Source organism: Anopheles merus, chromosome 2R, assembly GCF_017562075.2.
Source record: "Anopheles merus strain MAF chromosome 2R, AmerM5.1, whole genome shotgun sequence".
Lineage (NCBI taxonomy): Eukaryota > Metazoa > Arthropoda > Insecta > Diptera > Culicidae > Anopheles > Anopheles merus.
Genome location: NC_054082.1, coordinates 50108245 through 50133832, shown reverse-complemented (window position 1 = coordinate 50133832; position 25588 = coordinate 50108245). Strand labels below are relative to the sequence as shown.

General features: G+C 42.7%; 1 protein-coding gene across 8 annotated transcripts in view; it reads left to right on the top strand.

The window, feature by feature from the left end:
• Positions 1-23670, top strand: part of LOC121590729 — a 57292-nt gene extending 33622 nt beyond the window's left edge. For 5 of the 8 annotated variants that reach the window (XM_041910645.1, XM_041910649.1, XM_041910648.1 and 2 more), the window contains exons 5-6: positions 17376-18729; positions 20392-23670. In XM_041910645.1, the coding sequence (XP_041766579.1) occupies positions 17376-18729; positions 20392-20549 (1512 nt within the window). In that variant the 3' untranslated portion in view covers positions 20550-23670. Of the gene's footprint in view, positions 1-17375 lie in introns of all 8 variants that reach the window. The other 3 variants (XM_041910651.1, XM_041910650.1, XM_041910652.1) reach the window with 3 other exon arrangements.
• The last annotated feature ends 1918 nt before the right edge of the window (positions 23671-25588 follow it).

The following is a 25588-nucleotide window of genomic DNA, read 5'->3' as shown; positions in this document are numbered from 1 at the left end:
CTCATCGATGGGATTTGTAGGGATTCGATACTCCACGGGAAAGGGAGCTGAGAATCGAATCTCACTGATTTTTGTTGGCTGTAAAGATTTTAGAAGAAAAAAAAGGATTTAATTTATGTCTGATACCACTTCCTACACTACCGTACCTGAGCTATTAGAAATCAATAAACCTCGGTGACGCCTCCGGACCCTAGACATCACAGCCCGTGTTTGGAGAGTCCTGCCGGAGCTAGCATCCCAGCGCAGCGGGAGAAAACAGAGAAAAAAACAACGACATTCCTGAATTTGCTCCCTCTCTACGCCCATGCGCATCTTCCCCAGCCTGCTTTACACTTTGGATCCTGTCCCCTGAGTAACTCCTGAGAAATGGTAACAACTTCGTACCAAACTTCCTTGATGAAGTCCCCGACCCGACTTAACGCCACGCTGCCCATTCGAGTGGTTCTTGCTGAAGCGTGTTTTAATTTCAGATAATGGCCCAAAGGACCCATCCTCCGCTCATTCAGGATCGGACCGGTTTTCCTTTCGGCGCCCGCCTGCGTGTTGCTTTGCTCTTTATCTTTAGGTCGAGATTTCCCATGCCTATTTCGGCTTTCGGGTGACAAAAGAAAGCCGGCCGGCTAGCTGGTCGGTCGGCAGATTGTTCGGTACACTTTACGCCTCACTGCAGGTTGGTTTTTCTCGGGGTTCCTTTTCACCTTCGATTTTTTTCGCACACGAACAGGACACGGATGTTTCATGCCCCTTGAAAGGTCAGTGACCTTTTCCATGAATGTTTGAGATTCGAATGAGCACAACGAGAAGCACTTTTTAATTCCGTCATTTTGACCTATCACAATTCCCAGCCGTGCGTTAAGCCGCTTGCTGCTTCCTTTTTTATCTGCTGTCCTTGACAGCGCTTGTCTTATTTTTGGCGCACAAAGTGCACCGGTTTTAGTGGAAAGGACATTTAATTTTGTAAACTTTGTTTATCGGTACTAACGGAGGGAAAATGGTATGAAAATGAGTTTTCACACCTTTTGCCGCGCGTAGTTGGTATCTCATGCATTAAATATTCATGGAAGAAGAGATCTTTTGCTGCAGAAGCAGCATGTTTTCTAATGGCGAGAGTTTCCATGAGTGTTGTTGTATGTAATGTTGTGTCCATTTAAAAACGTAAAGATAACGTGTTTTGCATAAGTGGTCGTGAGAGTCAACACACTTTTCTACTATGTTGAGATGTTCGACTTAACAATGCGTCTTTTGCAGTAGCAAACGAAACAAGCTGTACACTATAATTGAACTTCTGCTTAAAAGGGGAGGTAAAAAGAGAAAAAGTGGATTTTTGGGTGACTACTGCTCGAGCCCCATTTTGATCATGTAACACATTCCAGACAAATTGAAGATCGATTAGCTTCCGTACACACTTCACATGTTGACCAATTTTCACACAACACTACCGTGAAACATCTGACAGCTTATGGCTAATGTCCAAAAATGGGACATTAATAGTAGGATGGTACCAGCCTCAACATTCAGCGGGCGGGTGAAGACTGCAGAAAGAAAGTGAAAGTTGCTACGATCGTTGTTGAAGCGCTAGCTGGGAACTACGCTGCAGATAGGTTTCTGCTTTGTATGCTTCCGAACTCAACGCGTGGCTGACAAATTGCCACAATTTCGGAACCGATTCAACTTCTCGCCCATTCCAGGGTCCGAAAGTTCATCCATCTTAATAAAATAAACTCCGGTCCGGTACGTGTGTCAAGACCGCTTAACGGTGTTGATACAATATTCAGAGCTGATTTCGGTTCTCAACCTCCTTTCGCGAAGACATGTGATAAATCCATCAATGTAAATGTGCTGAGAGTGGGACAAATTGGGATACTTTCTTCGGTATGTGTACCGTCAGTGCCGTTCTCCTAGTTTCGATCGTAAAAAATCAAATCTGTCACGGAAACATTCTCCGGCAACCCTTATCAACTGCAGCTAATGCAAGCCAACCGGAACACCCTCGTAGTGCATAAATTAATGCAACCGAATGCACTGTATTGGCTTGGTGTTTGGTGAAAGCATGCAAAGGGCCCTGTTCAATTTTATTCTGTGATCCGTATGGGATGTACATTTTTATTGATTCAATTAAGCGTATACAAACATCACACTCAAAATGATTTGTATCGCTTTATTCGGGCGATCAGTAACGGCCATCGTAAAACTCGTTGGTTCTGTTTTATGAAGCGTTAATAGAAAGTGAATGACAAATTCTCTCAAAACGGCATTATGATTCTCTCAATGGAAAGAGTTCACTTTCTTTGGACGTATAAAGTGCAATAAATGAATATTTCTCCTTGCCTACTGGTGATGATTTCCATGTTATTTTCGACGACAAGAACCATTGAGAACGCTAAGCTGCAAAAGGGATTAAATTTATAAATTTTATTGCACAACTAATTAAGCTGATGATCACTGTTATGTCTTGTTTCAATTTGTAGCGTTAAAGCTTCTGATGGCTTCTCGGGAGAGAAAAAAAAATGCTTTACCACATCAATTTGCTTCGCTCGATTGACTGCAACGGTATACCGAAAGTACCGAAACAGTTATGACAGTCGCTTAATTTAAACAATTCTCCATTGATGAGGACAATGCCTCCAGCTACGCCAAACTGCATTTGGTGGAACGAATGTGTGACTGGCTGTGTTCGGAACGCAGTCGAGTGACTCTGTCACTCTGAATTAGTGTTCAGATAGCTTCGGTTCAGCCCTGCTGGCCGACCGAGCTGATTTTTTCACGGCCTAATCGTGTTCGTATCACAGCCGGCTCGACTTCTTTGACTTTCTCTAAACTTTCGCTCTCGTGTGGATGGACGGGCACATAGATCATCAACGTTGGAGATGTAACTTCCAAAGGCAGAGGGAAACTGGTGGCATGCACACAGGAAGATTAGAATATTAATCGTGTGATGAGCCATATCGCTTGCCCGTTCCTGGTTACTCTGGTGGTGGTCGCTCGAAGCCAACGGGATGCATTTCGTATTTTTCCTCCCCTTGATTGTCTAGCACTTCACCGGCGAAGGGTGACAATTTTTTGATTCGGCGCACCCTTAAATGATGATTGACAACTTCTAAGCGTAGTCTAGCGCGATGGTGAACAGTAGAGTTCATTCGCATTAGTCGTGTCCCAGCGACAAGTGCAATAACCGGGTGCGGGAGTTGCTGGTGGTGCATAATGTCTAGTCTTAGAATTTCCGTACAGCAGCAGCAGCGTTTGATTGAAATTGATATCTTTATGGGAGCATTATGCCGCAAAACGAAACAAAAAAAGGTCCTTCCACTACCAAGGGACGACGCATCGTTTAGTTTCTTGGGAATCTTAGGCTTATGTTACGGTCCCGGATTTAGTTAGGCACTTGCCACGCGAGCGTTACTTCTGGAAATCGAAATCAATTAAAAGCGTGCGTCTTCGAATACCGTTTAATGAAATGGACCTTAAGCTTACACTTGATTAGCGTGACTAATACGAGGCTAAAGCCAGCAACGGTGGTTGCTGGTTATCGGTATCCCTTGTCCAGTTCCCAAAGACATAGGAAATGGACAAGAGCCATCGAAAATGGAGAATATTCTTAATGGAGACGTCGATCGACTGACAGTGAAAAGAGGGTTAGAGGCAAGAATGAGCATTTAATATTATAATTAAACTCGGTTTGGCTTACGGTCGCAATTGAAGAAACCCTTAGATATTGCTTTCAGGGACAGATCGACCTGATTTTTAAATGTTCTAAGTAATGATCTCAAAATTCTCAATCAACATTTTACGTTAACACTTTGCTACACGATTAACAAGAAGTTCTGCTCACAGCACCGACGAAATCTCCAGCACAAAACGTAGCACAGATTCCTCAGGACAGTATGTTCCCGTTACAGATGGACAAGAGGAACGTTTTATGATCGATGTATTAAGCCCCTTTCACTTTGGCCATAAAAATGTTCGTTATGACAGAATGTGATCGAACAAAATTAAGCTGAAAATGTGTTTGCCTCAAAGGAACGATCCGCCACTTTGATTTACTGCACTGTGTAATACCACCGGAGGCTTAACACACATCAAAGGAACAGAGAGCAAGTGAAAGGTTGGGCTACAGTAGATGGTTATTAGATACATCTTATTTTAGTTTCCATGTCATTGTAATGACTCACATTTCGTAGGTAATATTTTAAGAAATATATAACCTATATCACATTTCATAGGTCTGTCGCATCACCGACATAAATCACAAAAATATAAACGCATTAAGTACGATGCAATTGATGCGTTTATGTGCTGTAAACCTTCGAAGCGTACAATTGCTCCAGCGTGGTACATATCGCGACATCAATCCACTTCCTGCACATGGAACAAGTGTTAATAATATTGATTAACATCATTAACCTGATAAAGCTTGGCCTGTACACACACTATCGCTCCGTATCGCCCAGTGTGGCTTGTGCGACATTCTAGCACTTTCAAGTGCCAGCCGACGGCCGCACCTCCAAGAGCGGCATGTCACGGCCGTTAGTTCTGTCGCTTTTCCGTTTTTGTTGTTGTTCCCTTGTACAGTACAAAAAAGCCGATCAACTGTTCGTCAGGCAAAAGGGATGGACGCATGCGTACAGGACGAACCGACAGGGACAGATCGGCCAGACCTTGAGACCATGGCTTGGTTTGTGGCTTGTTCAGTACCGTTTTCTCTTTCTTCGAAATATTTGACAAAGCTGTTAACGGTGGCGTGAAAGGAGAGAAAAGCAATCCCAACGCAACGCCCTGGTTCGGGGCTCGCGCTGTAATCGATATCAATTATGACAATCGAACCAGTTCCTGCTCTAGACGGGCCACAGAATGTGTCCCGTCAGAGGCATACAAGAGAAAGAGACTGAGACCGAGATTCCGAGTGGCATCGTGCGGATGGTGCCTGATAAATGACAAGACCCACCAGCGCAAGATAACACAACGTCGGTTCGGACCGGTTTGATTCGGCACTGCGTATGGGCTGGGTAGAAGAGGATGATATGGGACGGTTTGCCAGCACAAAACTGAAAAAAACACACACACCAATATGAGCTAAAAATTTGCATGTTACGTTTGAAGCTAATAAAATTGTGGGACATATTTTAAGTGCTTATCAAAATAACTGTTTTCAGCGAAAAAGAGATGGCTGAGAACCATCCGAGGTTAACCGATCTCCAGGAGCCAGTTACATCTTCAACCACAAAGTTGGATGTGTATGTGAGCGCATTTGTGTTCGAGCATTCTGAAAGTCTATCCACCAGATCAATGGTTATTAATCTTGTCATATGAACACCCCGACCAACGGCGAAAGGCGAGAAAGGAATGACAGAACCTTTCTCTCCCACCGCGAATAGTTTGAAAGCAAAGGCACGAATCCAGCAATAATAAGGAATCGAACCAAATGATGTCCATTACGTTCATTAGAAGGAATATTACATTTATCAGGGCCACACTGTAGCTTCCAACGGAATGCGTCTGCGTTTCGTTCATTCCCGCTGGTGCTCTCGCTACATTGTGCGTGATGCTGGCATTTTGATTGAATGTTCTTCAAAGCAAAAAGGGTAACCGTTCACCATTCGTCGCGTTTCCGGATGTTCACTGAATCAGAGCACAATCGTGTGATGCTTACAGGCACTCAACGGCGATTGATGGGATGCTGCTTCAAAACCCACTCGACTGCGACGTGTCAATCGATCGGAATCGAACGCGACACCCAACATGGATTTAATTAAGTAGAAGATTGAGATAAGCCGATCGCAGTGTTGACGCCTTCGCACCCGTATCATCCAGCCGGTTGCCATGCCGTGGGCCGTTAGCGCATTGCGCTCAGTTTTGGGACAGCTGCTAAATTAATTTTTGGAATGCATGCTGTGACACACCATTTTCTTCTTCGAATAGCGATCGAACACGATTGAAAGCGACACGGGAAGAATTTGTCACCAAAGCGAATCGTCTGAACCTGGCCGTGATATTCTTGTCAGCACTGACCAATTTGAACTTGGACTTGAAAATCCTTTATGAAGGCTTTGTGAGAAGGCTTTGTGCAGAAGACGAATGCGTTAGACGGCGCTCAAGAGCTGCCTGCACAAATCTGCATCAATTAATCATGCCGTTTGATCAAATCAACCCCCAAACGCTGTGCTGGAGGTGCGATGGATAAAGGCGTCAAAATGCCAAAGATCTACATTTTAGCTATGGACGTGCTTTGCGCGTGTGCTGCAAACGTGACACGGTGATCCATCCTGAAGAAGCACATTAATCTTCCCTTAATTAAGTGGTGAGAAGCTGGCTAGCTGCTTGCGGGAAGATGCAAAATGATGCATCTTAGAATGCAGTAGTGAATTTTGCTCCCGTTATGTTCCAGGAACCGAAGACAGATTTCGTCTAGACATGCACGTGACACGCAGGTTTGTGACGAGGCCTTTGTTTAATGTTTGATGGTAGATGACGTAGAAGCAAGTATTTCAGCCTTCGCTCTTCCGCATGAGCCTTTATTCCAATCCAAATGAAGACGTTTCCACTGTCTGTGCGTGTAGTGTGTAAATCTTGGCGGTGTCTATCTGTCACGCAAAACGAACCACCGCGAAGTTGGACAGACTCACCGACAGCCCAATTAATTTCAAACAATCGAATGGCCACTTTAACACATCCTGACAGACTGATGTCTCAACTGGGCCGCCGTCATGACAAAAGTGTATGGTTCACGCACCACGTCTGTCCACCACAATCGCTCAATCATTTATCACACCGTTTGCTTTTCGTCCGGGTCTGACCTGCGGCCAAGATTCCCAAATCCGCAACACGATACGTGACCGCACACGCACGCTCAACTCGCTGGGGAAGGTATCAAGTTCATGCTTTATGTTGAAGAAAGTGCGAATGCCACCTTGTGTAGATTCTTTTTTATGTATTGTGATGATACGACGGGGATTGTAGTTTGATAAATTAGACCGAGAAGTGAATTTTGATTTCCGTTTAGATTGCTCACACTCGGTTTTTGGGGGTGTTTTATAGCCCCGTAAATCTAAACTCTTGTATTGTTCTTCTTGGGTTTCATCTTGCCCAAAGACTCTCTTTTTCTCATTACAAAATGTGCCGATAGGACAAGACGTCAACAACACATCGTTTCGTTTTTATCCCACTAGAACGGTTACAATGCTGTAGTTTGTTTGTTTGTAGTTTATCGCCGTACAGCTTATTCCGGGAGCGATTTTTACACATTTCCTAACCACATTTTCTGAAGAGTAAAATGTGTTGATCAGCCCCTAGAGCAACGCACATAGGATTTGTTTGTTGTTCTATAGGTCAAAAATTTACAACAAAAAAAAAATAAAGGCTGTCTAGGACGAGGTGCGATCAGCCCGAAATATTTCCACAGCTCGCAGCATCACCATCGAAATTCACTCAATGCACCGAATGGGGAAACGAGTACTTTTAAGGAGCAGCCACAGATCTAAACAATTCAAACATGTGTTTGACATTGCTTTCCGCGCCTGTGGCAGGCCGCAACCGCAAGCCGTATCGCTGTCCGTATTTGAATGGAATTGTTCGCCCAACACTGCGCGTAATTGAAATGCTGAAGGGATCGAGTGCCGTGACCCACGGCTATACAGCAATGCATCGCACAACGGACCGGGAAAAGCCACTCGTGAATCGAAAAGTGGAAAAGTTGATATGTTAATTTTGTTGAGCGCCCCTCCATTTCATAGCGCCCGTTAGGGCGCAAAGGCTCGCCGGGTGAATCTTGTTGTGTTACGGTTTGGGTGTGTGCATGTAGCATGTTTTGTTGACTCCCAGAGGCAAGCAGTGGCTTAGGGTGAGGGTTGCATTTCGGTAGGGTACACTTCACGTGGCCCCTATCGCACGCTCGTCTGCTGTATGTTGATGGATTTATTTGGGTTTAAATACGTGTAATCCTATTTTAATCCAGTTTTAATGATGCGCTTCAAGTGCATCGGTGGTGGTTGTAGTAGTAGTGCGCGAAGTCTTATGCGTATGTACCGCAAATACAATCGTTCCATTCAGTTCCGGCACGTTGTCTTTTTGTTGATGTTGTTGTCCGCCGTTGTTGCTACTCTCCTAAGTTATAGCCTTCTCGCGTAAGCTTCGTTTTCTTCGTTTTGAAAACGAATGGCGCTATAAGAGGTTTTTGTGTTTAACTTGTCAGGCACATTAACGCATCACTATCTGGTATTTTTCTGGGAGTCTTTAATTAATTTCCAAACCTAATGCAACGCACCGTCAACGAGAGTATGTGTGTGTTTTTTCATGTTCAAGACTATTGAATATGTTTATTTTTCCGCCTTCCCCTTGGTTAAAAAAAAGAACGATTTTTCAATTTTGCAGCGACAAACGACCCAATCGTAGCTAAAATCATCACCTAATTTAGCACCCGAGCAATAACAACATTTCATTAGCCTAGGTTTGATGAAGTTGATCGAATTCGATACGCTATGGGAAGCGTGCTATGGAAGATTGTTAGTTGTGCTATGCGTCCTCCCTTCCGCTGTGTGCCGTACCAGAAGTCACTAAAGTTTTTAAGCATCATTAAAATTCAATTTCATTTTATTCTCTTCATTTGTAACGTCCTGAACGTCGTGTGGTACATGGCGCCATCGGTGGCCCATCGAATTGGGGTGCATTGGTACAACGGGCCCAGCTCAAACACTGGCACCCGGAGAAGCCAGAATCGATAAATCATTCCGCAGGCTTCGTTTTTTTTACGGCAGTGTGCCCTTCGCGACCCCGTCCATTTTCATTGGCCTCGGTTAACCTCAAAAACCCATTCGGGCTGGCATTGGATAAAGCCTTCCGCGGGATGCAAATGATTTGATAAAGATTTGTCGCTGCTGAAGCAAACGACGGGGTGGTGCGGGGAAATGGGTGAACCATTCCGTTTCCAATGCTCAGTTGCATTCTTTCTATTGAGTCAAGAGAATGAGAAAAAAATGTATCCTATCATAATATGTAGAAAACGAAGAAAAAAAACAACGTCTAAACGAAACGCCTAGCATAATTAACAGCCGATGTCCTCCCGGAACCCATGCCGAGCGTTAGTGTGGAACAAATTCTGGCGGAGCAGTGCGCGGAACCTTTCTCCGCTTCGCGTGGCCTGGGAAGTATCGCATGCAACGTGTTCCAGCAGAAGTCATAAATTATATCAAAGTTTTTAAACAGTTTTGTTTCTTTTTATTCGTTCTCATTTCGATTCATCCCAGAAAAAGATGCCACCGGTTTGATACACTACTGGAATGCTTCTGGTATGCTATCTTACAGTGACGTTCTAACCGTTTGGTGTGATGACTTAATACAGGGAAGAAATATACTGATTGTTATCATGCTGTTGGAAAGCATGGAAAGCCTAGTTTCACAATCCTGCCTAGAGGCTTCTAAAATAACGCGTAGAATATCTGATTCCACTTTAAATAAGTTCACCTAATTAATCCCTCTTCACCATACACGTTTAATTTGCCATTCAATTAGAGTACATCGTGTAAACATACCGGCGGCTTAGTGAATGTTTGTATTTCCTCCTCACCAACCACGGTTACCATAATTTGGCTGCTCCGTGTTTAGAAAAATAGCAATTTACCCCGAATTCCACGGTCCACACACTTTGTGCGATCGTTGACCTTTCGCGCGTGCTAATACGCAGTGGGTCGGCAAATTCGCACAAGCAGTTGTTCAATAATCTTCGATTTTCCTGGCCCATGAAAATCTGCGCACTGCGTGTTTTCTCGAACGGTGTGAGCAAATTTTTGTGCAAATTCCAACCCGAACCTCTCCGCCCGTCTATCCGCTATGGCCGAAACGAGCCGACAGTCGAACAATTCAGTCACGCGCAATATAAACATGCGTGCCGTTGCGTAAGCAGTCTTTCACTCGCAACAGGAAATGTTGCTTGCGCAAGGAGGTTCTCCTCTTACCCGGCGTGGACGATGAAGCGAGAGAAAAATGTCGGTACTTTCTGGTGGTACTTTCTTCAAAGAGGTTACATATGTCACACTACCCGCTTTGATCAGAGACCAACCCAGATAGCCAGCAGCCCACGATGGCTACACGCTGCGGCCACGCTACTTCTATCGCATGCACGCGAACCAGACATTGAACTTGAATTTGTGCCCGCGGTCCGTTTCCTGTCCGCCTACCCATTGGTCGCTGCTGTTTTTCCGCATTTGCATGAGGCCACATCACATTTGATCTGTCATTTGTTTGCTTTTTCTTTCTGCATTGTTGTGGGCGTTTTTTTTTGTTTCTGCCTGCAAGTTAGTACGCAAACACCGACACGCGCGTCGCCGCATAATTCTTTCCGTACGCGACACTCGAACAGCTCGAGGCTTCTGAGAATGAATGTATTTTTAAACCCACTCCCGTCAGATCATTCCCTCTCGCCACCTGTGCTGTTCAAAGAGACGCAAATCTTCCACAGCAAAAGATAGGGAGAATACACAGGCAGCACTTAACGATGACCTGGTCATCGCACCAAACATGCAATAAAATTGGCGCTACCGATCGCTAATGGCCACAGAGAAAGCATGATCGCGTAGGTAGCCGTGTATGTTTTGTCATATGTGCAAGATGTGGCAACAAAGACAAACTACAAGACAGAGGAATGATATAAACAAACATCTGTCCGTTCTATTCCCGCTGCTCGGTGGTGGTTCGAATCTAAACAAACTGTCAATTCGACCGTTTGATTCAGATACGATACTTCCAAGCGCACACGTTCGATCGTATTGAAGGAATTGTATAGCTGAAGTGTGTAGTGATTTAGTGGTTGCGTCTTTAGGCTGTCACTTCCGAAGGGAAGTATTCTACATAAATAAATACATAGCTGAAGGACATCTTGAGTTGTTTATTTGTTGCAATCATATAGGAAAAGGAGCAATACGCCTTCAATGACAGTAAATACACTGATAGCATGGATATCACCATTATATATTTTAAATCTTATTGTTACTGCAACTATTATTTATCATTTTTTATAAAACCTCATTTTGAACCAAATCTACCGGGCTCCAAAACAAGGCCCCTTCACATTCTTGACCTTTCCAATCACGCAACGATACTTCCAATATATTGCCGGACCGAGGCAGCAGGATTTATGATTTCACTTCGCAGCTTTATGACCGGTGGAGGATTTGAGTTTTCACTTTGCATCTCCATCGTGCGGCTTCGCGACTCGCGAGCCGCCAAATACCCGAAGTATTATAGGTCGTAAAAGAAAACGTGCGTGGAGAAAAGGGGGAAGGAAACAACAAACACGGGCGACATACGCACCGGCAGTGGAGAATGGTCCAACGGATTTTGCATACGCAATCTTCTACGCACGCCGGCTCGTGTCGGTCGTTGACCCGGGATGCTTGCCGAGGACTCCTATACCATTAGTACGAATGTGCGGTTTTACGTTTGCGTTGTAAAATTTAAAGTGACCTTTGGGGTGTAAATTATTTCAAGAGGCATCAGTTAAGGTTCGTTATGTTGGGTAGATTTCATTTCAAATCTAGTTAAAATGCTTTTACAAAGCACATTTGACCAACATTAAGTAGATTCTAGGTTCGTTGAAGCCAGAAATAAAACGAAACACGAAATATAATTGACAAAACACCATGCATTATCAACTTTTCAAAACTGCCAAAAACGTTTTACTTACACATTATAACAATTACAATCAAACGCAAATATCGCACACCAACAAACAAAAATCGATTGGTATATTCCTAAAATAATCTATTTACACGGTATTTCCTCCGTTCGTCAACCGCACTCACTATTTTTGGCTAAAAAAGTGTGTCTAGGATGTCGTTTGAATGTGCGACAACACTTACTCATCGACCGGTGCACTACCCCCATCTACGAATGGTTTCATATTTACGGCAATAATGCGTCAGGTATGTCAGCTCACGTTTTGTGGAACTTGAGGTGCACTTTACTATTGTCTGTGATGGTGACATAGTATGATGTTCGATGAGTATGAAACCTAGAGGTTTTTGTAATAGAAAATCCCAACTACAACATAATCATAAAATAATGTATTTGAATAATGATATTTAAAGAATCAACAAATTTCAGCCAATCATAGGGTTGGTTTTCGCTATTTTCGCTATTCGATGCTTGACACTGGCATATAGACTCCGGTGCGTAATGTGTATGAAGTTATGCAAGCACAGTATCTATGAAGCAAGAGTCTCTGTGCAACAATGTTCGCTGCACACTGTATTTGCGGACTCGCACAGAACATGACAGGTTGTACTAAGTACGGGTTTTTGCAAATGAATTAGTTCCTATCATCGCGGGACGTTTGACCCGGCACCGATCTTCGTTAATGGTATGCCATCAATTAGAAACGTCACTGATCTGTAGTACTTTCAAAGGTTGGAAATCTGTGCAGCATTTCATCGGGTTAAAAATGTGTGGCAATAGTTTACGGTAGCCATTTTTTCATGTTTGGTTGATGTCCATTTTTAAGATACGTTTTTGCAATAAGAATTTGCTTTTCTTCAACCGGATTCTTGAATCCCTTAATCTATGGAAAACTCAACTCATAAACAAGACACTAGAGAAGTGACACTTTTATTTACGTTCCACTTTTGCTCTTTATCAACAAACAGCGCTAGCCTTTTCCGAAATGCTATTATAAACAAAAGTCAACAACGCACGTAAATTAGCATCTAGAGTCGCTTCGCTAGCCGTTTGACCAGTTTTCGATCAGCGGGACAAACTGCAAAAGATCGTTACCATTTCACGGGCCATTTACATGGTTTTTGTTAGTTCTTGTGTTGTGTTTCGCTAACCGTAAATGAAATTTGTTATTCAAATATGGCTGGGGATCTAAAGCATACCAGCTAACTAAATGTTCGACATATGACTAGACAGTTTTTTAGTAAACTGGTAGTTTTTATCTATAAGCATGAATGAATTTCTATGATATTATAGAATATGTATGGTATAACTATACCGATATCAAAACCTCAATATCACATGAAATAAAGGTTATGATATAAATTGTTGAAAATATGTTTAAAATTACCTATACAGTTAACTAAATTTGATCACAAAGATTACAGTCTCCCAAAAGTGTCCTACGATTGAAAATTTACCTCCTCATTTCATACCACTCCTATGTAGCGTGATAATGTATTCAAAGCGGATTAAAACACAGAAATTTGAACATTTTGACCTAATCGTAAGCGTCATAACAAAACTACCATTCAGCTTGATCCCATTCACTTTCACTCACTGTCGTCTGTTCAACTGTAGCCCTTAAACCTAGCAAGTCTCTTATGTGATAGCTGGAATATCAAGCCCTAGTATTCGATATCTTCCCATTCGCATAACACAACATTGCATAAGCGTGGCTAATTGATTGGTCAGCTTCACGCACTGCAGCTGATAAGCTAGCCGAGTACCTGTGAACCTTGTCCTTCCTATCTTAGGAATTATCAAGTTTCTTCAAATCCATGGGCTCGTAAAAGGTAGGTCCAATCTGGTGTGAGTGAAATCAGCGAAGTGCATCTCGAAGCATACCGATAGTAAAATCTTTAGTTTTTTTTTTTGTATTTCTTCATAAATATCGAATTGCATTTGTCCTTGAAGGGCTTTAAGATTTATAACTCGTTTATTAATGAAGATATAATCAAGAGAGAACAGCATAATAAAACCCCAATTCCGTTCCAAAATTGATCAATTCAGATGGTCGTTTTATACTTTCTCCAAAGACAAAAGATGAAACGGACAAGAAGCAAGCAACAGAAGATTTATTTCATATCAATATTTCAATGTTTATTTCCCCAACCAGCAATCCTTTCGCAAGCAGACCCAATGATCACAGAAAGTCTTCGAAATTACGAACAAAAAAATGAAACATATCTTAATCACGCTGTTCGCGAAAAAACAGCAAAGCAAAATTTTAAAAAGGGCAACCAATTCTATGCATCTTGATTGAGGTACGATGTCGCAGTTACAAGACAGATTTTCATTTTCTTTTTATCAACGACGCGGTTCGATTGAGCTGCCTCATTGTATTTTTTTCTCATCGAAAGTTGCGTAAGCGGAAGTCCCTATTTTTAAGCTGTTTAGCTTGTAACAGAAAGGTGTGGAAAGGATATGTAGCTTCGTGTTAATATTCCGGGTGACCTGATAGGAATGGTTCCGAAAGAAGCATAGAAAAAGGAACAAACAAAACTTTCATTATAAAGAGATCAAACAGAGCATAAAAGAAAAAAAGATCAGTGCTGAAACAAAATGATGCACTGATTTCTCGAATACATTTGGACACAAAGTGCAGAAATCAGAACAAAACAATCATCAGAACCCGTGTCATTCGATTATTTATTGTGCTATTTTGCTCTTCTCGGTATGTGGTCGTAACTGGTTGATCGACCGATAATAGTTTGCATCATAGTAATAAAACAATACAATGCTACTTTCCATCTTGAAACGGCATTTTGCATTGCACGAAGCGATAGGGTCTTCCCTTGATGCATCAATTGCACCATACTCACCGCAAAACAAACTTCCCTGTCCATCCTGTTAGGCCTCTAAAGCTTGTGCGCTTTTGACCGTTCTAGCCGCAAAGTAGTTAAGCCACTTAGCTGCGAGAAAAAGCATCGCAATAAATAATCATAAATGAGTGTAATTTATTCCCATCCCCAACTAGCGAGGATGGTACGGTCAAGCTTATGTCTTCATTATGCTGCTCCGTAAAGGAGAACGCTTTTCGTACGGTGGTTGTGGATTCTTCTAACCGTCCCACAACAGGCATGTGTTGTGAATGGTTCCATCAGCGGAACACGGTGGCAAGCTTTAACACCAACCCTTTCCATTGGCCAGTGGTCTGCAAAGACTGGGTGGTCATAAAGAAAAAGGGAAAAGAATACGACCATTTGACAGACCCGATACCATCTGTCAATCCGACCCACCATCTATCCAGCCGTTCTCGTTAGTATGTGTTGCCGTCTCGATTATTTCACGCCTGATTGAGTCCGGCACGATACACACCGCCCTCTCGACAGTGGTTTTTAGCCGAGTCCAAGGAACTGGTCCGGCTGGGCTACCTCAAGCGACTGGCGTTCATCAATCAAACAGCTGGTGGATAGTCGAGAATGCATTCTAGATTACTACTGATGCATTCGTTTACGCAAGTTTGCTTGGTAGTCCAAGGAACAACAGTAGAAGAACCAATTTGTAGCCCATAACCGCTTGCATGTCTGCCTCTTGCTACCGCGACCGTACGGTGATGTCAAATAAAACAAGCGCAATTAAATTAAGCAATAAAACTCGTCGCAATGAGTGCGCTCGGCTCTGTACGACGGCGGATCTCACAGTCCGCACAAAGGTGTACAATGATGTATGGACAAGCTAATTGCCTTACGAACTAACTAACTAACTTATTTGCCTAGCTCCCGCCATCGTGGCAACAGTAGCAGCTTCCGTTGAAAGTGAAAATGGAAACCAATGACCGCAAGTAGAAGCACAGAAGACGAGCGTTGTAAACTGCACTGACGCCGAGACCACCGACACGGTATCAGGTGGACGGGCTGAGTCGGTGACGTTGACCTTTGGTATGGATGGCGCTACCGGGCATGATAGAGCTGAGTAGCAATACTGCGCCATGATAGATTGATGTTTTGTTAGTACGCTTCAAGTCTTATCTTCATCTAACTGGTTATCTTGAACCGCAATCAAATTAAATTCAATAATCTGCTACATATTCGTGATCTACTGTTAAAGAACTGCATGATCAACAGCAACAACGTCGGCGTTGCACTGTTTACTATAGGTTGGAATAATATTAATTGCGGTTCAATAAGACATCACTATTACCTCCAACAAAACAGGATGATGGTCGAAGTGTCCTTAAAAGTGTGAAAACTATTTCGAAAGATCTGGTACCGATCTAAGATCATGACACATGATAATGCTACTCGGCGGGATGAATAGATTCGATAACATGCGATTTGTGAGCAATTTTATCGTGATCTTGAGGCTTGAGAAGAATCGACATTTTCACACCACAAACTCAAACTACAGGATTAGAAACTTCAAAACAAATCCTTAATGTGAGGACCCTAACTCTAAGCTCTTGCTTTGACACTGTCTTGAAGGAACTAAGACGGTGCAGGAATAGCGTTAAAAGAAAGGACAAAGAAGCGATACGCAACGATCCGTCCTCGGGACCCGTGACGACCTTTTGTGGCGTTAACGACATCGATGTCCCAATATTGATTGTTAATAATACTTTCCTTTGATCGCCTCGTTAACTTCGATCTCCCTTTGCGTGTTAGCTCTAACCCCTTTATCAACCTGTCCAATAAACATTCAAATTTTATTGGTTTTCAGGCGGTCCCATGTCCCTATTCGAGTACTGCGACAAAGTATTCGCCTGAGTGTGTGTCTTCTCTTTCTCTCAATCCCACACCAAGGAAGGACACAAACTATGATCCTTCCGACACCTATGCGCTACGGGATATTGAGATGATGATTTGTACTTTTTGTGGTTTCCTTCCCATTCGCTTTCTTCTTCTCGGTGTTCCCATTTCATTCTATCATCCGCGACGGTTGCTTGCACGTCCGGGACAATTTAAACCTATCGCCGTATCTAGGAACAGTCTGATAGGGAAATCGACTTAAATCCATTGATAGCCCTCGGAACGCGTGCAACACTTACAGTGCATGTTGGTTTGAAACGAAGCAGCGTGCCATCGCGTTCTTGGAAGGTCGGTTCCGTAGAATGGGACAAGCAGACGCCAAGAGGGAAGTCAAAGGTTTTCAAAGTGCAAACGAACAAACGTTCGTAACAAACCTTCTCATGCGCACATGCACTTGTCATATCACACTCTCTCGTCTCATCTTATATATTCCTTCCACGAGATCGCCACATGACCAAATGGGGCAGATTGAATTTCACCGACAGTAAACATCCCGGAAGAATATCATTTAACGGCTACACTCGTGCATCCTACTGGCGACATATGCCTTCCATTCCTGTGCAAACGATCAACCCCCTTCACCAATCGCAGTCCATTGCCGCACAAGCAATTATGTATTCTAATTAATTCGTGTCTACGCGAAATGATGCAAATGATTAAAACGGTGTCAACTGCACCGCAATGCTAGAGCCCGGCAGCACAGTGGCCCATATTAAGACATTAAGTCGATGGCGTTAACTCGATTATCTTGTGCACTTAAAAGGCATGCAGCCACAACAAAGTGGACTGCAATTTTCGGATGCAGCTAATTACGATGCTAAACAGACGTGCGAGACTGACGCCACACTTTGCACTGGATTGAGCTTTAGACGCCAACTGTTCTATCTAACGCAACTATTTCCTTTTTCTTTTCCATTTTCATTACAGAAGGAATTTACCGACGATTGTATCTTCAACGAGCAGATGGAACAGCATCACTACAACACCTATTCCTCTACGCAACACTCGAACGCGCGACGGACACTTTACCTCGCGCTGAACAAAACGGGCCAACCGCGCAAAATTCAGATCCCGGTGAACCGAACACTCGGCAAGCTGGCCACCTACACAAAGGCGCTCACCCTAACGGTAGCCCACGATCGAGTCGAGCAGCTGATCTCGCGGCTCTTCGGTGCCGACCACGTACGCCACGGTCTCAACCACCTGTGCGAAACGGGCCAACCGTTGGTGGAGCTGACGGCTAAGGAAATGCGTCCTAGACCGGTGTGTGGGGCACAGGGCGGCCCTGTGAAGGGTATGGCAGCCGCTACATCGACAGGTGGTGGTGGTGGTGGTGGCGGCGGTGGTAAGAAGAATGGCCAGCAGAACACTGCCGGCAAAGACGAGAAGGAGGGGCCACGACAGAAGAAGAAGAAAAAGCGGCGGAAATGTCGGGAAGATGAGGTGCCGGGAGAGCACTGCTTTCGACCGGGTGCACCAGGCGCGGGCGTAGGTGGTACAAATAGTGGTAAGAAGAAGGCAGGCCCCAACCAGGGACAATCCCGGGGCAATAGTAGTATTAGTAGTGATAGCGGCAGTATCAGTCCTAGCGGTAGCAATAGTTCTGTAGGTAGCAGTAGCGCAGGCACCAACCAGTCAGCCAGTCTTAACAACATCACCGGCAGTAGCAGTAGTAGCAGCAGCAGCAGCATCAGCAGCAGCAGCAGCAGTAGTAGTATTAGCAACAGTAGCAGTGCAAATAGTCTAATAGCAAGTATTAGCAACGGTGGACCCGTCCGTCCGGGTCAGCCGTCCGCCCAACTCACAGCAACACCAAATGCCCGGAAGCCGAAACCCACCAAGAAGCTACCGGGAGGACCGCGCAATGGTACACAGCCCCCGTCCGGTGGTAACACCGGACTAACAGGCGGTGGTCCCTCTCGAAAGCCCAAGAAACCTAACCAGCAGTCCCAAAATCAGCAGCAGCAAATGGCAAACGGTAAGCGGAATGGTACCGGTGGCAATTCGGCCAAACCCAGTCCGGCCAAGATCAAGTTGGTGGGGGCGAGTATATTAACGAGCAAGTTGAGCCATCCAAAACCCGCCTCGCTGATGATCGCGCGGACAGTGCGGCCCACAACACCGTTTCCCTTGGTGACAGCGCGACCGACGACCGGGCCAACGACGGTGAGCAACGATCTGCTGGACACGTCGCAACAATCCGACGACTCCGAGCTCGATATGGACGACACGTTACAAGCGTCCGCCGAGCTCGTGGATGAGCTGGACGACCTCGACGAAGGTATGCTTACTGTTCCTGGTCATGCAATCAACTTTGTGGATGAGGAAGATTTAGATGATATGGAGTTTTGAGTACTTTCTTTTGGCCGTACAAATTAGTGTCTTGCATTAGTTACTCGTACCGATCGTACCATTTGCGTGCCGGGCGAAGAACACTTTCGCTCCGAAAACAAACAAAGCACAACAAAATCTAAATCATTAGAATATTAACAAAATCACTTCATGTGGGTGATTTAGGGAGGTGGTAGTAGCGTTGGCAATTAGGAAAAAACAACACTGAAATCAGTACCATGTCTCCGATATGCATGTCCCCGAATGGTACTTACAAAACGTGGCGGTTCGATTACCAAACTCGAAAGCATCATACTTTTAGCCAGCAAACTAGTAACACAAATCAAACACTACTCCAACAGACACTACTTTGGCAAAATTCAACTACATTTCACACTTCTTCTGAAGCATTCCGCTAAAGCGGCCATTGTTATGGAATGGCACATGTGTGCTGGAATTAGTACAGTATCTTCTGAGATGCCAGTCTTGACTCGAACGGTCTTGCTGAAATAATCCTCGGCTGGAGGCGAAATCGGAATGCGTATTTTCTTCTTCTTTTGTCTTTGCTCCCACTATCTTCATTTTCCGTCTTGCGATCATAGATATAAGAGCGTTTGCCTTGCGTTATTTTTTTATTACCCAAAGTTTGACAATCCTAAGAAACGTAAAAATCACACCGCTCATGTCCCTGTTTCTCATCAGTCCGTAAAAGTTCGCGTTTGTGACCTGCAACTTGCACCATGCATGCATCTAACCTGATCTTGCGTCGATCAACAAGAATTCATAATACAAACAAACAGACCAATAGACTCAATTTCCAGAGGATTCAATATTTTATGGTTAGTTCGAATCATCTTTTATTTTATCAACTGCACGATAGATGTCTCGACAAAGGAATATTGACCATAACTACCAGTTGTCGTCTAGTTGTTGGATGTGTGTTTGGAATGAGTTTAGGGTACCCCAAGTTCTCTATCTTGAAATATGTCATTCGTTGGGCAAATCTAATTCCAGCATGTCCTGCATAATTGTTTTGCATGAGTTTTTTTTTTCATCATCGAAATGTCTATTTCTAACCTACTGTTTTCTGTATTAGTTTTCCTTGTCTGTGTGTATGTAATCTTTGAAGTAATGTTTGTTTTCAGCAACAGCAGCATGCCTAAACTCTCGTCAAGTTGGTAAAGCGTTGATCCAAACGGGACGAGCTCGCAATACACACTCCTCTTCGCGCACGTCAACCTACCAGCAGCATGTGGGAGCATCGTAGAGCAAAGATCAAGTGACTGAAGATGATCCCTAAGGTGGTTGAAAAGATTGTGTGATTTGTGCATGTTTTGTTTGTCGTATTGTCTTGCGTCTTTTTGAAAGTAGCATCATGAATTGTCGCATGTCTCATCACCAGAAACATCATAACCAGTGGCTGTGCATTTTGATCGTGGTGTGTGTGCTATTGTTTTCCTTCTTTTCATCAACTTAGGTGTACGTGTGTGTGCGTGTATGTATTGTAATATCGTACCTATCGTAGCCGTTGTTCGTCTGTGCGTGGGATATGAGCGTCGCGCGTTAATTCGAAACCTTCCTGTTCTTCTCTATTCCGCTGTTTCTTTTTCAGTTCCAGGATCTCCTACTGCTTCTTCCTGGCATGATTTGCTCCCCACCAGCTCGGTATCCGAGCAACGCAGCCGCTACAAAGCAATGTCCTGTTGTAACTTCCTTAGTCTAAGCCCTCTCGCTCTGTACGGTGTCACTGTGCATTTGCTCTATCTATGATCGGAGACTTGGAGGTATACTGCAAACCAATAGGCACGTAAACAAAACAAAAAAAAAACTTGAACTAGTCCCAAATTAAAACCACATCACAGTGCAAATTGGGAGCTGGGCAATGATTTGTCACCGAGGAAAAGGAACAGGTTTGCGCTAACAAACAAAAATTGGTGATATGAACACATTGAACGAATTGGCAGCAATGATTAGTGAAGAGGAGGAAGAGAAATCTCATTCAAACGCGGTGACAAACCACTAAGGAACGGTAGAGACTGATTTTTTTAATTTTCCTATTGTTGGCGGTGTCGTTTAGATAATACTGCCAAAGCTGATTCATGTTGTTTCTTACCCTGCTTTGCGTATGCTTTGCAGAATGTTTTAAGCCACCGAAGAACCTGCCCAATGTCCAATGCTTTACTTTTTGTTTACAGTGTCACTGTTGTTTTCATTACTTTACACAATCTTTTCGTTGCAACGCCGCTAATTCTCATCACACTCGAAAAAAAAAACACACACACACAAGAGACTATGATCACTTACAGCTTTTGGCTATAATAACTTCCAGCGCCCTTGGTAAAAGGGTTTCCATGACGTTCATAACTGTAGGTTACACGATAAACATACATTAAACAATTGGTTGACCAAAGGAAAAAATATGATCCAATGTCCTTCAATCCAGTGTCCCTACGGAAATTGTGCAAATATTTTGTTCTGCTGTTACTGCGTGTACATAGTTAGCGAATAAGTATGATGTAATAGTATTTCAAACTCATCTGCCAGTCAACTCACTCGCTTTAAGTAAGCGATAGTCCTTAGCCTAATGGCTTCAATTTTGTTTATGTCCACGATGTAAATGTTCATGCAAGCAGGAAATTCTAAATAAATCAAAGCACTTATTAGAATCTATGCTGTATTTGCTTGTTCGGTGGTAAGCGTATTGTGTATATTCAGATCTATAGCAGAACTTCCATGCGTATAATGCTCTCGGAAGAAGTGTATTTCAGTTCATTCAAAAGAACAGCGCAACCGAATGAATCTGATTCTAGACGATAGCCTTACTCCAAAAATGGCTATCCTTTTGAACTTGCAGCAGATTAAGATGCTAAGGCAAAAGTATAACTTAAAGAATATTTCCAAATAACGTTCTAAAGAGGACTGTAACTTTGTACTGACATCCAACACCGTAGACGTAGCAATACTCAGCAAAATCAGCATCTTGTGCGAGATCTTACTCAGGAGTTCAGAAATCGAACAACACTAATTAGAGGGCTAAGCGACGAAAAGGGACAACCTATAGACGCACACATACAACTTTTGATACACACTTACCGACAGCTGAGATCAGCAACTAGACGAAAATTTAAACGATTTTCCCATGGCGCAGATATTAGTTTTGACGAGTCGAACGAGCACGATTTAGTGTCTAAAATCTACTCAAATCAGCCCATTAACGAACGAGTAGAACACGACACCGAAAACAAGTTATACCAAATAGTCCTAGTAGTGCTAATGGTAGGATGCAAACGATTCTTAAAGCTTGACCTCGTTTCCACACTCAGCAAATGATAGACAATAATACACGAACTTTCAGGAAGCAACAATGAATCCGACACTTCTGCAAGCCTTAAACTCAGCAGTATAAAAAATAGGAACTGAAAGGAACAGTTACTCTATCGGTGAACGTTCAATTTTACAATATTGCTTGGTCGATAAACGAACGTTTGTATGGAAGTAATTTATAAAATCCAGCCATAATATTTATTATCAAAGTCTTTGCAAGGGTATCGCATCCACCAGCTGCCAACAGAAACAGTCATGTACATGTTGTGTTCTAGTTTCATCTCCGTATTTGTTTTATTTTTCGACAATGCTTCCGCTCCTACTACGAAGTCGTATTCGTTCATCTCTTTTTATGCATTATAATAAATTCTTCTAGTCATTAATAACTTATTTAGTAACGTTAATCCTTTAATAATTATATAAATCACGGGCTTTATTTTTAATTTGTAGCATTCGTAGTGAAAGATGTTTTTTCGACTTCTACAACAATTAACGTCGCTCGATATAATGCTTAACACATCATCACAGCCCAATCACAGCAATATATTAATCTAATCGGTAGATAATGTTCTTTTGACGCACATTTTGGTTGCGTTTGTTTACCCTTTGTTTGTTGTGTGATTTCAAAAGGGTTACCAAAAGACTCTATCATGATTTGAGATTTCATTAAAAAGAAACTACGCTGAAATAAATGCAGTACAAGTGTAAGTCAATGCCTAACAGTATCCATTAACAGAGTGCCATATAATATTTTGTAGAAAGAGAATGAGACGCGGCTTAGCACTTTGCAGCACTTAGCAAACAGAATAAAAAAATATGCATCTGTTCTTGCTTCACCGTACTAATCTCTTTATTACAATGTTACTATTTTTGCTTCTATAAATTGTGACTTTAGAGTTCACTACTGTATGGTTTTGATGATACGAGATCATTACTTGTTTAATCACACAACCACAGTCAAAGCGGCTAATGGAATGTCCCCGTGTAAAGGAACTTTGGTTTCCATCTGCTGTGTCGTAGATCGTTCAATTCATACATCACGTAATTTCCCAACCCGGTATAGACAAAGTAGGGAACGTTCAGCGTAGCGTGAACTTAAAAGACATACACTAGACCAGAGTCTACAAAGATATGCTTTTTGTAAGCTAGGAAGAGCGATGAAGATTGTTTCGAAAATGGAAGCAAAATGTGCTACATGCCGAACAAATCCAAACAATCTATGGAAAATAACTTGAAAACAATCTTGTGTATTTGTACATAATAAGAATGCAAACTAAAAATAAAAATAAAATAAAAACAGTCACACAAAAACAACGAATCATATTGTAAATGCGAGGCGCTACAAGAAAAAGTAGGAAGAAAGCTTGTAAACCTAGTTAATGTGCTTGTAAAACTACACGAAGTCAAGGGGCATGTAAACTAACTAATTATCTTTACCGTAAATGAGACGTGAAATGCAGAAACAAATTATACATAAGTAAACTCAGTCTAAACTATGCTGATATTGTAAAACATACAAACAAAACTATTCGAAGACCGATAATACTATACAAAATATACGGAATCTGGTAGAAAATATTGTGCTTATTAGTTGAATGTTTGAAATTGAAAGAAAATTTAAAATTAATTAAAAGCGGTAAGTAACATAATATCTGTTATAAGACATCCTAAAAATATGGATTGAATTTTGAGGAATAGTTTATTCTAGAGTATTTTAATTAACTGAAACTTTAAATGTAGTATTGTTTATCGCTTTTGGCATATAACCATTGCGCACAGAATCAACTTGCAAGCAACAAAGTTGCCGTCAACTACATCAGACTATTAATTTACTTTCGTGATAATAAGATAAAATTTACTGGTAAGTATGCTTCATCTCAGGCGGAATAGCGTTGAACTGCTATTACTCAATAAATGTTCCGTAATCGCCTTAATCAAAAGTAACGAATATTAAATAAAAAAACGCACCAACGGAAAGTTGCTTTGCAAGATCGATCCTGCTACTTGACCGCTATAAACCAAATAAAGAAAAAGATAATTTACATACACCATACACCCACCTACTTGCTCAACTGATAGAACTCTCTGTATAGAACGGAAAATCTGAATATATTACAAAGCCATTTTGCGTATTTGCATGTGCTGAACACATGAATCATTTAATGTAATTATTTTCACAAACGTGTAGAAAATTTGAAAACATCTAAAAAATGGAATTTTCCACAATATATTATACACGTAACGGTACTTCCGGTTTGCTCAAACTCATCACAACTCTTTAATAAAAAGCTGCGTGCAAAACTTGCCAAAACTACCCATGACGTCATGTGGTGGGATTTTTCACTACTCCCTCATCACGTGTCGCCAATTGGCTCACGCGCGCGCATAATCTTGCCATTTTGTCCGTTTTGCTGACAGTGCCGGGGAGAGACTTTTTTCGCCGTTTCTGCAAGCTTTCGATTCGCATCATAACAAGACGGTAGAAACCACCCAGAAAGAAGGGGGTGTGGTGAGGAGAGCGACAGGGTAACGCGTGGAAACAGCCACCGTCGGGAGGGAATCCATGGCAGAGCTGCTGTTTGGCACGTAGACCACTGCTGCCAACCGGTACTATACACCCGCACACATACGTGCGAATTTTACATACACACATACACACATAAACGCATAAACTACCCCGTCCATTACTCCTTCACCTGCCACTGATGCCGGTTTGTCCGGATCCCCAATGGTCAAGATCGCGAAATACTACCTGTAGTAATCAATTCCAAATAGCAACCCACGGTACATTTGCAGGTTGTGAAGAAAAAAAAAGCACGTAAAGTAAAGATCTCTTTAACAGGCATGGAAGTGAGTGATGAAAAAGGAGACGTAGCGAAGTAGCCAAAACCGAGATACCGACGAACTGGCTGTTAACAAATCGAACTCGACAAAAATAGGAAAATTGAGGGAAATCGACAAAAATAACATTAGCTAAACAATCAATCAACACTTTAAAACAACATCCACCTTTCCCGCCATTTTTATCCCCTCAGCAGAAATGGTGGCAAATTTAAGAGCTACAACAAAACGCGTAGATGCGTTGGTTGGTCATCTACCTCTTGGGAAATGTTACTACTACTCTCAAGTTATAATTACACACATATAAAAATTGAAATATCACACGCCTATTTTAGACTCGAACCGATTGGTCAAACAGGCCAAAGGCAGTAGAAATGAGGGTGTGGGGGGGGAGGGGAATTCGCGCCACTATGACGTTTACCGCTTATCACGCGTTCGTGCCAGACGTCGTCTCTTCCCGGTAGCTTGTGGTGACGTTCGCGTAACCCACTAACGAACTGTTGCTTACCTTCACGCGATCTCGCATACATACAAGCGCAACACTGTGACCATAGAAACTGGCAAACGGTGAACATTAGAATGGTGTAGAAAAAACAAAAAAGAGAGAAAGCGAGAGAGTGATTGAGAAAGGGAGAAAGAGATAA